Below are 13,551 nucleotides of genomic sequence, written 5' to 3'. Positions count from 1 at the left end.
ATACAGACAACATGGCGGGCCCACATAGCTTAGGAACTTGGCTGCTTGAGAACCATCTTTTGGACATTAGCTTTTGGCACTGGATAGTTTCTCTGTTGTTTTTAAGTGGACCAGAATCCTTTGCAACACCTGTTACACACAGGAATTTTTTCTCCTTTGAAGTTCAACCAATGGGTCTACTGATTCCTCGCTGTTCATTTGTAACCGTCAAAAAGTACTGTGATCAACGACGAGGATCACCCCACCAGTGTGAGTGACCACCACATACCCACCATGGTGGGACCCAATTGATGAAAGGTTGGGATTTTGTACAGCGTAATACACATTCACATGAATAGAGATTGAATGGTTGATTACTAACATGACACAGAAAGCACAACTGGATCTTCTCTCTAACACAAACAAACATGGTTCAATACACATGCATTCACATGAATATAGAAAACTCACGTAATTAAAATTCTCAGCCGTCTCAACGTTCTTATTACATCAGAAGAAAGGTGGACCAAAGGTCAGCCCGTATTATTCAAACCGGTTCCTCTAAAGAAACAAGGTTCATGAACGTCATAGGTAAATCTAGAACAATGGAAGAAGGGATTTCCCAAACTTTTCTTTGGCATCCTTATCAAAGGGATCATCACCCAGGTACATGTGAAAGTAGGCCCTGCATATCAGCTCACTCTCCACGTTGCTTACCACCTCGTCGTTCACTGCAACCCACCAGCAAATCCACACATTTAGTACAATGCTCTGATGGCGATGTTCAGGATAAATCTTACCCGTCCATCCGTTTTGCCGGCTCTCCAAAATTGAAGTGGCCCACAAGACATGAAATAGTGTGGATCGATTAAACAGAACTATTGAAACATTTGTGGGGTCACATAAGTTTTGAATCCAGCTAATATTTGTATTTTCCGTTTATCAAAGTGACAACGACCTTATCGATGATTTTGATGGCATATAAACATTCGTGGGCCAGTTGAGTTTTTAATTTACCTCAATTTTTAGCTCGTCCTAACATGAGTGGACGAAACAGATGGACGGATAGATTTTGCATGAACATTGTGGCGGACCCTATGTAGGGCCCATGTGGTCTATAGGCCTTATCTTCCTTGTCCCCCTCATGTTCGCTGTAGAAATCAAGTTGATCAAAGACAGGTGGGCCGCACCATAGGGAACAATTTCAAATGATGCCTCAAACCTTTAATTCACGTGGCATGGCCCACCTGAGGACTGAGGACTGAAACAGCCTGATTTTTTGTCTCTTCATCCTAGTGGGGCGTATATGAAGAATGGCTTGGATAACAAATATATAAACGACGTGGTGGGACCCACAGACCTCTAGGGAGGTTTTATTGGTTGGGCGCTCCATATCCCAACTGTCTTCTGTGGTTTGACCCACCTTAGTTTATGTTTGTTTTTTTTTTCTTCTTTATTATTATTATTATTATTTTTTTGCCCCCTGTCCTAACATTGAAAATTGACCCCACTTGGACGGAGCAGATTTGATTGGGTTGTAAGAGGCTAGTTGATTTAGCTAGGAGGCTTGCATATCTGGGCATGGACAAACCTCTATCCGTTATGGCCACGCACGTTTGCAACAAAGGCGCCTTCTTCAACCAAGGTGCATGCAAAGATACATGCGGGAGATGGTGCGTTTAAAAAGTAAAAAATCAATAAAAAGAGATGGTGTGTTTCTCTCTACTAATTACCTTTTGTTTGGAGAGTAAATCCCGGAAGCCTCGTTATCTCTATCACGGAACCGGTGGTTAGCTTGATGTTATCAGATGCTGCTCCCATTACCCTGACCATACCATGCAACACAGCTGTTATTATTATTATTAAGGGAAGTGGCAAGGGTTAGACAACTCGTCTGGTCCCGAGTTGAGTCATGACTCGGCTAGTTCTGGCATGACCCATACAGGCGACTCATGACGTCGAGCCACTCAGGTCCGATCGAGTCTGAGTTTTACTTACATGAGTATTAAAATCAATGGTAGAGCATAGACGGTTAAAGAGTTAAAGAGTAGAAATAACAGATAATACTTGTTAATGAGGTTCTCGTCCTTTCGACCTCCCGTCAGCTTCTTAATGGATGCTCCAAGGCCTTCATCAAAGTTCTTCTTCACCATGTTCATGGTGAGACCAGCAAAGACGATGATCATCCTCACCATCATCCCCATATCGCTGTCGATTGCCAGATCGTACATTTCTTTTGTGGGTTTCGTGGGTGGGCCACCCGCGATCCTCGAACTCAGAAGCTCCTTCAATTTCTCGTTGTCTCCATATATCCCTGCATGACCCAAGAAAAACACAACATCTAAAATCAATATCCCCATCAATCAATAGACTAACTTTATTTCGGGTTTCGTTACCATACCGAATGCATAGATCTTCACACCAAGGCCTAGAATGCTCTTCTTCCTCATGCCCACCGACTTCAGCCGTTTCCCATCGTGCAGCTTCGTGGGGAAAGCCACGCCGGTCTTGGGCTCGACTTCAGTTGGTATCTTCTCTTCTTCCACGAGTTCCTCCTTCGGTGCAATCTCCGCGGCCTTTTCCTCTTCGGGTGCAACCTTGTTCTCCTCTTCGGGTGCAACCTTCTCGCCCTCTTTCACCTCCTCCTTGGCCTTAAGATCTTTCACTTCTTCTTTTGGCACGGACTCTTCAACAACGGGAGCCATGTCTTTGGGTTAGAGAAGAAGAAGAAAAGAAAGTAGATTGCACACAAGACTTTGGGTTTGAATGATGTTTCCATATACGTGTGTGCATGTATTTATACAAGTGTAAGAGCTAGCTACCGTTGAAGTTTGGAAAGGAGATGTAGCGAGCATTTATTTGACTGTCGGACGTGGAACATTTTGGTTTGTCCACGTGGAAATCAGACATTCGTCACCGGATGATAATTATAAACATCGATATTTGTAAACTTGTTTCTGAATACGTCGTAGGTTGATTGGATGATGCCCCATAAATGTCGACGCCGCCTCGGTGGATCATTGAATGTGGGGTCCACTGTGATATATTTTCCTTATATCCATGCCGTTCATCAATTTCTCCAGATCATTTTAGTGTGTGATCCCAAAAATGCAGCAGATCAAAATCTCAGGTGGACCACACTACACGAAGTAATGGTGATCGAATGCCTACCATTCAAAACTTCTTAGCGGCCACTGGAATGCTTATTTACCATCCAACCTGTTGAAAAGGTCACAAAGACCTGGATGAAGGGACCAAGAAAATATAAGCTTGATCCAAAACTTAATTTTGTCGATCCCAATAAGTTTTTAATGGTAATCACCACAGCTTTCTATGATATTGTCCATCTGAGATTTGGATCAGCTGTAATTTTTGGCTAATGCCAGAAAATGAGCTGGAGAAGCGGACGGACGGTATTGATATAAGACAAATACATCACGGTGGGCCCCTCAATCACGGATCCACCCAAGCCGCGTCCCATAAATGTGGATTCACACATCTCAAGGAAATAACGATCATTATGTTTATCTTCGCATTACATGTAGTGAGTTCCAAGAGAAAAACCATTGATGCTGTGGCAGGGTATGACCATCTAGTCATGAAGGCGAACACTGTAAATTTTGCATACATTTACCACCGTAGAATCTGTTTTAAATTAGGTGGGCCACCGTAGGATAGAATATAATCACAACTCGCCGATTGGTAGTCACCAAATGCATGGTTGGTCAATGGTATCATATTATTTATTCATTCCTGTAGTGTGGGGTTTCACAGTGCCGGGGGCAATTTTAAGGAAGCGGATTGCGTCCTGCCCCACCTGTGCGGAAATTGGTCCCAGGCAGGAGCTGCGTGGGGCCCACCGTGATATTAGGTTTTATCCAGACCGCACTCCAGGAAAAAGGGTATTTCCAGGCGCTTTAATGCGCCGCTAAAAACCCTAAAAGCGCCGCTGTTTTCTATCCCAGCGCTAGCCAAGCGCCGATAACTGAGGGTGTCACTAAAAGTTTCAGCGGCGCTACTACATTTTCGCGGCGCTTGTCTGAGCGCCGCTAATTGTACACCTTTTTGCGGCGCATTTACGGACGCTTTGGGCGGCGGGGTTATTTCTGACAGAAGCGCCGGCATAAGTAAATAGCGCTGGATAAGTGCATTAAGCGCCAACACTTTGTTCACAAAAAGCGCCGCTAATCTACACAGGCGCCGGTAAAAGTCTTTGTATAGATTTGAAAGGCCCCAATAGGCCATATAATATTTTTTTTATTATATATAATTCAATTGAAAAACCTGCCTTTTTTAAATATTTGAAACATAAAAAATGATGCAATACAATTAAAACTGAATATTAAATAATATTTATATTACTTCATAATAAAAAAAGTATAATATTTATTACAATAAATTAAAAATAGTCTCGAATAAATAAATAAAAACAAATCCTCTATATGGTCTACTCGTAGCACGAGTGGTGTCAAAAGGCTAAAGTGCTTGTAGGCCTAAATTCAGGCAAAATTGATTAAAATCCTGCACATAAGGAAAAAAAAAAAAGAGAGTAAAAAGACAGCATTCAACAAATTGATGCATGAAAAATAATCAATCATTTGATCCTATCCTTAAAAAGTTAAAAACTATCAATGCAATAAATGTTGTAACTTGAATTCCATTACATCTATTGGCCCTACATTGATGCATGTGTTTTATCCACACCCATCCATCCATATGCACCCTTCACACGTGACATTCAAGTGTACACATGACCAATATCAGTGGTGAATCTAGTTCATTAATTACAATTCTATGATCTGCTTTAGGTGACATGGATGAAACTGGATGGTATCTAAGATGTGTTGAGAATCCAAACAAGAATCTTCTACATAATGATCATAATAATAGTAGTAAAGGAACAGATTTAGAAAGTTAAGAATCTATTAGCATCTACAACAACTCTCAATTTAATTACACTCTAATATTAAAAAAAGAAAAAATCAAAGAAAACCATTCCAAAATATCAAAGCATTACCTCATATATTGTTGGGGTAAATGAAAACCCATGCCTTATTTCTCTGCATAGATAAAGAAACAAGGCTCAAAAACTGAATCTCCAGACAAACCAATGAAAAAGTGAAAAATTGAGTTGATAAAAACTTGCCAATAATCAAAGGAAGACATGGCCCCAAGCTCATGTTCCAACTGCTGCATGGCATCAAGGTTCTGCCTGATCCTTGCATCAAATCTACAAATCTGCAGGAATTTCAGTTTACTACAACTGAATATCAGAAAATTGAAATGAAGAATGTAGAGAAAGTTTCTTCTTTCTTCTTCTTTTCTTTTGTATTGAAGGAATTTCAGTTTAAGCCATGCTTGAATCCAAGGTTACTTCAAACATGAGGAATTTGAATTCACAAAAATATTGTTTAATTTTCTATATACCTTTTTAAACTCTAGAAATTCAGTTAATTTTACTTATTTTTAGCTGGTGAATCTCTGATTTCAATTTTTCCAAAAACCCATTTTAGGATTCTTTTCCTTATGCTTGGCTGGTCAACTGGATTCCATGTTTTAATCCAATCAAAATTGCATGGCACACAACTGGAGTTGAAGAATGTAATATAAAACATGACAGAAAAAAGATCCTAGAATGTATATTTGTTGGAATTTCACTACAGAAAATGGTAGGTCCTGGTAATATTCTCCCATTGAATTAGGTGTGAAATATTCCTTTTCACTATTTGTTTGAAGGTTACCAATCAGATAAAACAGGGCATGATTTTAGAAATCTACAAAATCTGCATTTAAAAAAGGAGCCAAGCTAGCATTGTAAGGCCCAGCACATTTTCACATTTTTTTTAAACTGAAATTTCTATCTAAGCTGTCCCTAAATCATGTGGTTGGAAAAACTTTTAGGAAACAAGTCATCCATGGGCCTTAGAATAGGAACAATTCATAAAGAACTCACATTCAACAAAAAAAAGCAAAAAAAGAAAAGCCTATAAAATAGTGGCATGGCTCTGGATCATTTGGTTTTTATGATTTCGGACAATGGAGTATCCACAGTTAGGTATAATAGATGAACAGTTTGGATCTCATACATATGTGCCTTACATACCTGACATAACTAAGATATTAGCATCTAGCACTGCATACTTGATGATTTATACAACAATGAAGCACTTTGGCATCTGCCCCGTCTAAAGATGGGCCCATGGCTTGAGTTTGGATCAGTACATGTATGCCCATGATTTGAGCAGCCTGACTTGTATTAGGCTGAAGTGTCCTGTTACCTGTTACAAGTGTGGCCAGTAGTTGTGAGATATAAACTTTAATTTGATAAGCTCTGTCAAAGAATATAGAATATAAATATCAATTGTTTAGGAAAAAGATGGACAGCAATTAGATGGTAAGGTACACCCAATTAGATTGGGTTGGGTTATGGCAAAAAGAGAACTTATAAATTCCTAGATGGCCAAATAGAACTTAGATGGTAAGGTACACCCAGTCAGTTTCTCATAAAGAATTTGTTTCCAGAAAATAAATTCTTTAGCAACTTGTAAATTCCTAGTTTCCAAACAACCCAAAATATGAATATTTATTCACACCAGGAAAAAAAATGATCAAAGCTAAACAAAAGTCAAAACAGAATGTTGGTTAGAAAACAATAGCATGCAACCAACAGTAGTTGCTTCACAATTCCAAAATCACTGCCACATAAATTTTCTGGAAGAAAGAAATTACATATATATTTTTGTGCCATGGCTTGGAGATCGATCCTTGGAATCAGCTTTACGGTGGCCTCTTCCGTGCATCATCAACAGCCACAACCTACAGAAAGATGTATAGATAAAAGAGAACTTTTAAAACCAGCAGAAAGCTAGCTAATTCTCATGTCAAGAAAAGACACCTCTTACCTGTGCAAGGTCCCCTTTGTATTTCCAATACTTCACGCGGACCCATGTGCCCTTAGAAACTTCCCTTGATTTGATTTGAAGAGAAAGTAGATAGAGAACTTCATTTTTGGGAACCAGCACCACTCTACTAGAATATATACTACAAAGCCCTTTACATACCTGTTTTGAAAATTGGTTCCATTCCTAATTAGTCTGGAAAGCATGTAAAAAGGGAAAAAGAAGAAATGAAAGTGCCCTACATCTGCAAGAAAATACCTCAACGACATCACGTTCCCTATCAGCTTCAATATAAATATAACCTTTCACATGCTCAACAGAAAATGCAGATATTATCTGTAATTTAGCTCCAATAGATTGCATATCAACATACTTCTGGATGAGACAGAATGCTACCTGCATCTCATGTCCAACCTGCAGCCAAGATTTTTTCAAGAAAACATACAAATAGAAAGAGAACCACTCTGCCAATATTTGACAGCTGATGACTTGATAGCATACCGTGCATTTGAATGTTGGAGGGCCTCTACAGCCGTTGGCCTCTTGCTGGGGTCCCATGAGCAAAGTGACTATACATATGACATATCCACAGATCATGCAAGAATAAGCACAACTAGTTATCTTTTCTTTCTTCTTTTTTTTTTGGTGGATAAGGTGCATCCATTCGAAAATCAAGCATTCAAATCCTACTTAAAAGTCCAAGCCATTATCAACAGAGAGAAAACTACTTCAACTGGTATACTTACCGAGACGAGGTTGATTGCCTCTTTACTGGCAGATGGTATGAGCACAGAAAGCTGGACACTTGCACACTGCAATATTAAATCAGCAACATTTAATTCTCTGACTTCAAAAGAACTTCATTGGATGTTAACAGAAAATACAAGTGAGTGTTACAAACCACAAAGTAAACCTACTGTGTAAAGAGAATCAACCATGTACAAAACACTATGCAAGTGTACATGTATAACATACACATGTATTGCATTGACATGGCAGTCCTAATGAACTTCAATAAACTTTCTTTTATTTAGTTACAATCAAGAAAACCATATTCCAGGGATGGACATAATGCTGGCGAAGTGATTTAGAAGTGATTTATTGTTTGGGCTGTTTTTGAAAAATAATACAAATAAATGTTTGCTAGGTGTTTCTATATCAAGCTAGGCAAGCCTTAGATCAGAAAGCGAGAACGGAAACATGTGTGGAACTCAACAGAGAACATTTACATGTTAAACCAAAAACTAACAAGAAGTTGTTCACTCATTTGTTATGTTTATGCCAAAAAAAAGGCAAGGTTCCCCTGTTTTTAGTGCAAGAAGCACATTAGCTCCCTTGGTACTTACCGGGAAGAATAAAGAAATGTGATTGTTGTTTGATTCCCTCTGTAAGAATTTTGCACATTCCTTCCTCTCAGGATACTACAAGATAATTCACTAGCTTCACGAAGCATATGGCTGAGCTCTACCTTAGTGGACTGGAATATATAACATACATCTACCAAGATCATATATTGAAAGGGGCTCTAAAAGAGAAACTGACAAAAAAACCTTTGGGGAAGGGAAAAACACATAGTAAAAATCTTGAAACAAGGCATGCAGATGATATTTATTGGAATTTTCAGGGAGTTTCTGGTGTCTGGTTTAGCAGAGGATACACAACATTGACACATTTATCAATCAATATGTGAATTAGTTTATTCCAAATAATCAATTATGTAGCGGTACTTTTTTCTAGTAATTTACTTCACACAGAATACAACAGTGTCATGTAAAATAACTTTGAAATTTAGGTGGAATATTTTTGTTACCAGAATACAGCACAAGGTATATGATTGTAGTCAGTTTTAGTAGGCTGTCCACTGAAAACAGTTTTCTGCAAGCAACATAGAAGAAAGGAAACAATATGATTTTTTTTTACTTTTCAATGGAAGGAATAAAAACGTTTCAGTGAATGAGTAGTCATAGGATAGTGTAGTTGAAATGAGGATGTTGAGATGGATGAGTGGCAAGACAAGGAAGGATACAATTAGAAATGAATGAGTGGCAAGGCAAGGAAAGATACAATTAGAAATGAATGCATTCTATGTTAGTGAATCTCAACTTATTGTTTATCATCTGTGCATGGTGATAGGTCTAATACCATCAAGAAAAAGAGGTTTGAGCAAATACTTCTAGATTAAATATATGACTTTTTAGGCAATATCAAATATTATAAACAAAATGAAGGATGAGAATTTTCTCTGGTGACTAATTCAAATAAGTGGAATACACGGAAACTTCTCAAATGGAAGAGAAAAAATAGACAAGTTCAAACTTCAAACACGAGCTTCCCTCCCTCCCTCTGTGTGTGTGTGCGCACGCTGTGTGTGTGCACGCACATGCTTTGTGAATGAAAGCTAAAGAGGAATCCGTTTTTTTACCAAGACTTTTGATTGGCGCTTTTCCCATGCCTTCCACACAAATAAATACAGTGTAAGAGATCTAACAGTCCTATATACCTAACAAATCAGCAGCTATCCTAATCTTACCATTTTGAAAACATCAGAGTTAGCTCCCATTCCCGAAAGCATCAGTCCAACCCGTTCATATTGAGCCACATTACCAACCATTTTAATCCTTAAATTGTCGCTACCAAAGAGAGTTAGGATTTTAAAATACAATATTCAATAGTACTTTAACAGTGGTATAGATAATATTTAGTAGTATGCAAAATGGAATATGTTCTATTCATATCCTTCAAAAAAAAAAGTTTTATCCATCTCTCTGACAACCAAATTGAAGCTCCATGATTGAACTTCCAATTTCCAAGTGACAACCAAAGTAAAATACTTAAATGATCAAAGGGCATATGACTAAACAAAAATAGAATCCCACATATTATTGCAGAAATAATATATACTTCTTTGTACAGTCTTTCTTTCATCATCATCTAAGCCTCATCTCAACTAATTGGGGTCATTACATAGCCTTTCTCTGTTTACATTTATACCATTTATTCAAAATCATCCCACTCATAGGATTGCAAAATTGGAATCCCTAAGGATTCATATATGCAATTGAGAACACTTCAAAGCTACCGACCTCCTCGGTACCTTTTTGAAACAATTTGGGCTTCTTTAGTGCTAGATCACCATAGTAGGCTTATTTCTTTCTTTTCTTTTTTTTCTTTTTTTTCTTTTTTTTTATTTTTTATTTTATAAATTTTAACACTCAGATATATTCGAAACTAAAAAGACAAAGATGTAAGCTCAAGGTAGAAAGACAAACTACAACACAAATAGAGCAAAGAGAGGGTAACCAAAACAGAAACCCCCTCAAAACAGAGCACCACTAAACAATACATAAGGACGCTCAAGGATATGGAGAAATTCTCTAATCACAGATGTATGGATTCCTCCTAGAGGTCCACTGATCTTCTTTGTCATTCACCATAGTAGATTCCTTTAGCAGTAGATCTTGATGCAAAACAAGCATCAAAAGGTAGACAGAAATATCATCTATTGGAACAGGAAGAAGTGTATAAATCCATTGACAACGGAGGTACAGTTATAAATCCCTCAAGGATTTGACATACTTCCGAACATAGAAAAATCCCTAATTAGGGTTTCAACATTGAATTAGGGTTTCAACATAGTAAATCCCTAATTAGGATTTCAACATAGTAAATCCCTAATTAGGGTTTCAACATTGTAAATCCCTAATTAGGAAATCACTAAGGTTGAAATTGATGAAATCTAGACTCTTACCTGTTTCAGATCTTCATCTAAGCCCTGAAATTAATGGCAGCTCGCGCGCGAGGGAGAGAGTAGGGGGTAGGAAGAAGCTGAGAGTCGGAAGAGAGAGAGAGAGAGAGAGAGAGTCGGGAGAGAGAGAGAGAGAGTCGGGAGCGAAATGGGAATCGCGTTCGGTTTTGTTTTTATTTTTATATAGAAACATCCGTGGGCCCGCTTTTAAATAACGCCGGTGCATGATGCGCCCAAAGTGCCGGTTTTACGTATTTTTGTTGTAGTGCCGTTCATCCTTTTTTACAAATCATTTTAGGGTATGAGCCTAAAAATGAGACAGGTCCAAGGTTCAAGTGGTCCACACAACGGATATTGAACACCCACCATTAAAAACTTCTTGGGGACACAAGTTTTAGATCAAGCTGACATTTTTGTTTAGCCTTTATCCACGTCTACGTGACCTTATGAACAGGATGGATGGCAAATAAAAATCCCGGTGGTCCTAAAAAGATATCAACGTTGGTGTCATTGTCATCTCTGCTTCATATGGTGTGGCCACTTGAGATCTGAATCTGCCTCTTTTTTGGGCTTATCCCATTAAAATGTTCTGAAAAAAAAAAAGTTCGACAGCGTCAATAAAACCCATCATGGTGGCCCCACATAGCCCTTACTTGGACCGATTACATCCCGGTGGGGAAATGACGCAATCCGCCTGCCAACATTTAAAACCAGATTAAAAATTCCATATGTGGTTAGGAAAGAACTCATCAACAATTGGTTCATGAAATATTCAGCCCACCACCTCCATCAACCTTGTGTATGACATATTCTTGTAAATTGAATCATTGGAACCATCAATCGATCCCGTCCACTATTATGTGCGAGAACCGTAGGGAAAGGAATCCACGAGCAACAAGAGAGGACTCTTTTAAAGAAAATTTCACTTCCTCCCCGAGGCTGTCAACGGGCTGCACTGGCCCATTAGGCTTTCGGGCCTGGCTGAGGTTGCAGTATCAGGCTCGAGAGACCTTTTTCAAATAGGCTGGGCTTGGGCTATGTACAATAGCCTACCAACCTAACTCAGTCCATTGGGGTTTACTAGGTAATTTTGTAGGATCATTTGGCACTATGGATTTAGGAGGATTTGAGGGGATTTCAAATCGCCCTTTGTTTGACACCATAAAGTAACCAGGGATTAAAATCTTTGGTGAGAGCTTGGATTACATTTAAAATTCTTCCAAGAGTTGCATGTGTAATATATGTGTCATTAGACTATTAAACTATTGGGTCATTAGACTATTAAACTATTGGGCACATGACCCACTAATGATATCCCAAAACAACTAGATTATCAATTACATCACTATAATTACTTTAATATGATGATCAACATCGTCCAAACATTGTCCATGTAAATCAATGGTTAAAATCATTTGTTAGTCACTTGGACATTATCTTGTGCTTGTGGCCCATCCGATACTTAGAAATTTCATCATTTTCGAGCAAAATATATATTTCAGTGGGCTTATTACGACCATTGTGTCAAACATTACATACGTTCACTAATTAGAGATATTAAAGTTGATTTAGTAATTAAATTCAAACCCTTGTAAATATATCATGCATAGCTACTTTTGGATTAAAGTTGATTCCCATCTAGGGTGCCCAACACAATAGGAGGATTTCAAATCCAGGGGGTTCCAAATCCATGCTCCCAAACAGGCCCTAAACATAATGCAAAAATTAATCAATCTTATTGATGTTATTTTTGGCTCGCCTCTTCTATGACCCTGGAATCTGCACACATAAGAAGGAAAAGGTGACCCTGGTCTTGCCAGGGGACCCTCCAATGCTAAAATTAGAATCTGAGTCTCTTTTGAAAGGTTTTTAGGGCGAGAGTTTTTGCATACCTTTTACCATGAGGATCTCTGTATTTATAATAGCATCGTACCCCGTAGGGCTTTCGTATTCCTTAGAGTAAATCCTGTAAGGGTAGATTTCAATCTTTGAGGATCCATAATCCCTGTTTCCTCTAGATTCTCAGAGATTATTATCTTATCTCTTCCGAAAATCTCAGGCAAAATCCAGAGTTTTACTAGGTAGCTTTCGGATATGGAGCAAGATAGCTCAGTCAATGCTTATCTTTCCGACATTATCATGCTGAGAGAAACTCTACTGCTGATTCTCCGCCTACTCTGTTGACCGACTCAATTCTTGAGTTGGACTAAAGTTTGGGCGGCTCCAGGACCGACTGATCTTACTCTGTCGGTTTAAGCTTTCCTCTGTGAGGCTTTGATTGGGCCTCGAGGTGCACTTCCTCCCTTAGAGGTTTTCGCTTTATGGCTCTAGATGCTCAGGCTACGGCCGGGACAGGGACCTCACGGTCCGATCTACGTCTCTCCATCTAGGGTTCTTATGGACTTTGGGCTTTATTCAGACTCGGCATCCAACGAGTCCGAGCCATTGCTTCACTATTCTTTCAGTCCTCTAGCCGACTTAAGGACTTGTTATATTTTTTCCCCAACAGTAAGCCCCCTACACCATGCAGCACCCTAAGGCGGTTGCGGAGTATTCCGGAATTGAGTTGGTCTGTATTAAAGCCGAGTAATGATGAAGCATTTAATGAGTATAAGGCAGCTTATGCGAATTTTGAGATACGTCGCTTCGTTCGACCACACGAGCGGAGTGGTCGTCGTTGCAGCACCAGGGCGTATGAAGGTCGGACACGTGACCACATATTTGGCGACAGCGCATGGGGAGTAGCCACGTGTAAAGTCGAGGCATTCGAGGAGGCATCTCTTCGGCTCCTCATTTAATGTTGGAGCCACATGGCAGCTCTATAAAAGAGGGTCGCCCTAAGTGAATTTTTGCTAGTTCGTGCCTTCTTTCAATTTTCTCTTGTGCTTTTGCCTCCTCCCTCCTTTCGCAGATTCCGGCCCTGTAATC

General features: G+C 39.1%; 2 protein-coding genes across 11 annotated transcripts; both read right to left on the bottom strand.

Moving 5' to 3' along the window:
• Positions 1-369: 369 nt before the first annotated feature.
• Positions 370-2,759, bottom strand: LOC131239841 (chalcone isomerase-like protein 1). Its single transcript, XM_058237725.1, has 4 exons — positions 2,381-2,759; positions 2,047-2,293; positions 1,713-1,804; positions 370-710 (listed from the first exon to the last, which is right to left on the bottom strand). Exons 1-4 carry the CDS (start codon positions 2,682-2,684, stop codon positions 577-579), a joined length of 777 nt encoding a protein of 258 aa, XP_058093708.1. The 5' UTR covers positions 2,685-2,759; the 3' UTR covers positions 370-576.
• Positions 2,760-4,295: 1,536 nt separating this feature from the next.
• Positions 4,296-7,973, bottom strand: LOC131239840 (protein RNA-directed DNA methylation 3-like). Of its 10 annotated transcripts, none has more exons than XM_058237724.1 (5): positions 7,625-7,973; positions 7,380-7,447; positions 7,137-7,292; positions 6,882-7,040; positions 4,296-4,472 (listed from the first exon to the last, which is right to left on the bottom strand). In XM_058237724.1, exons 2-5 carry the CDS (start codon positions 7,434-7,436, stop codon positions 4,338-4,340), a joined length of 507 nt encoding a protein of 168 aa, XP_058093707.1. In that variant the 5' UTR covers positions 7,437-7,447; positions 7,625-7,973; the 3' UTR covers positions 4,296-4,337. The 10 variants fall into 10 exon arrangements, 4 of the variants coding, with proteins under 4 accessions (XP_058093707.1, XP_058093705.1, XP_058093704.1 ...); XR_009168429.1 differs by lacking the exon at positions 4,296-4,472 and adding an exon at positions 6,607-6,795 and having other exon boundaries at positions 6,882-7,180; positions 7,275-7,292; XM_058237722.1 differs by lacking the exon at positions 7,625-7,973 and having other exon boundaries at positions 7,380-7,618.
• Positions 7,974-13,551: the final 5,578 nt, after the last annotated feature.

The sequence above is a fragment of the Magnolia sinica genome, chromosome 3 (assembly GCF_029962835.1).
Source record: "Magnolia sinica isolate HGM2019 chromosome 3, MsV1, whole genome shotgun sequence".
Taxonomy (NCBI): Eukaryota; Viridiplantae; Streptophyta; class Magnoliopsida; order Magnoliales; family Magnoliaceae; genus Magnolia; species Magnolia sinica.
This window is presented reverse-complemented; position numbering and strand designations above follow the sequence as displayed.

What these genes read in the sequence shown, in the direction of transcription:
- LOC131239841 (XM_058237725.1), bottom strand. Translation starts at nt 2,684, where the DNA reads ATGGCTCCCGTTGTTGAAGAGTCCGTGCCAAAAGAAGAAGTGAAAGAT. An exon ending in TGTGAAGATCTATGCATTCG is followed by an intron (nt 2,294 to 2,380) that starts GTATGGTAACGA and finishes TGGGTCATGCAG; the next exon opens with GGATATATGGAGACAACGAG. An exon ending in ATTTACTCTCCAAACAAAAG is followed by an intron (nt 711 to 1,712) that starts GTAATTAGTAGA and finishes GGTGGGTTGCAG; the next exon opens with TGAACGACGAGGTGGTAAGC.
- LOC131239840 (XM_058237721.1), bottom strand. Translation starts at nt 7,538, where the DNA reads ATGCACCTTATCCACCAAAAAAAAAAGAAGAAAGAAAAGATAACTAGT. An exon ending in GGGAACGTGATGTCGTTGAG is followed by an intron (nt 7,041 to 7,136) that starts GTATTTTCTTGC and finishes TTTTCAAAACAG; the next exon opens with GTATGTAAAGGGCTTTGTAG. An exon ending in ACAAAGGGGACCTTGCACAG is followed by an intron (nt 4,473 to 6,881) that starts GTAAGAGGTGTC and finishes GCCTGAATTTAG; the next exon opens with GCCTACAAGCACTTTAGCCT.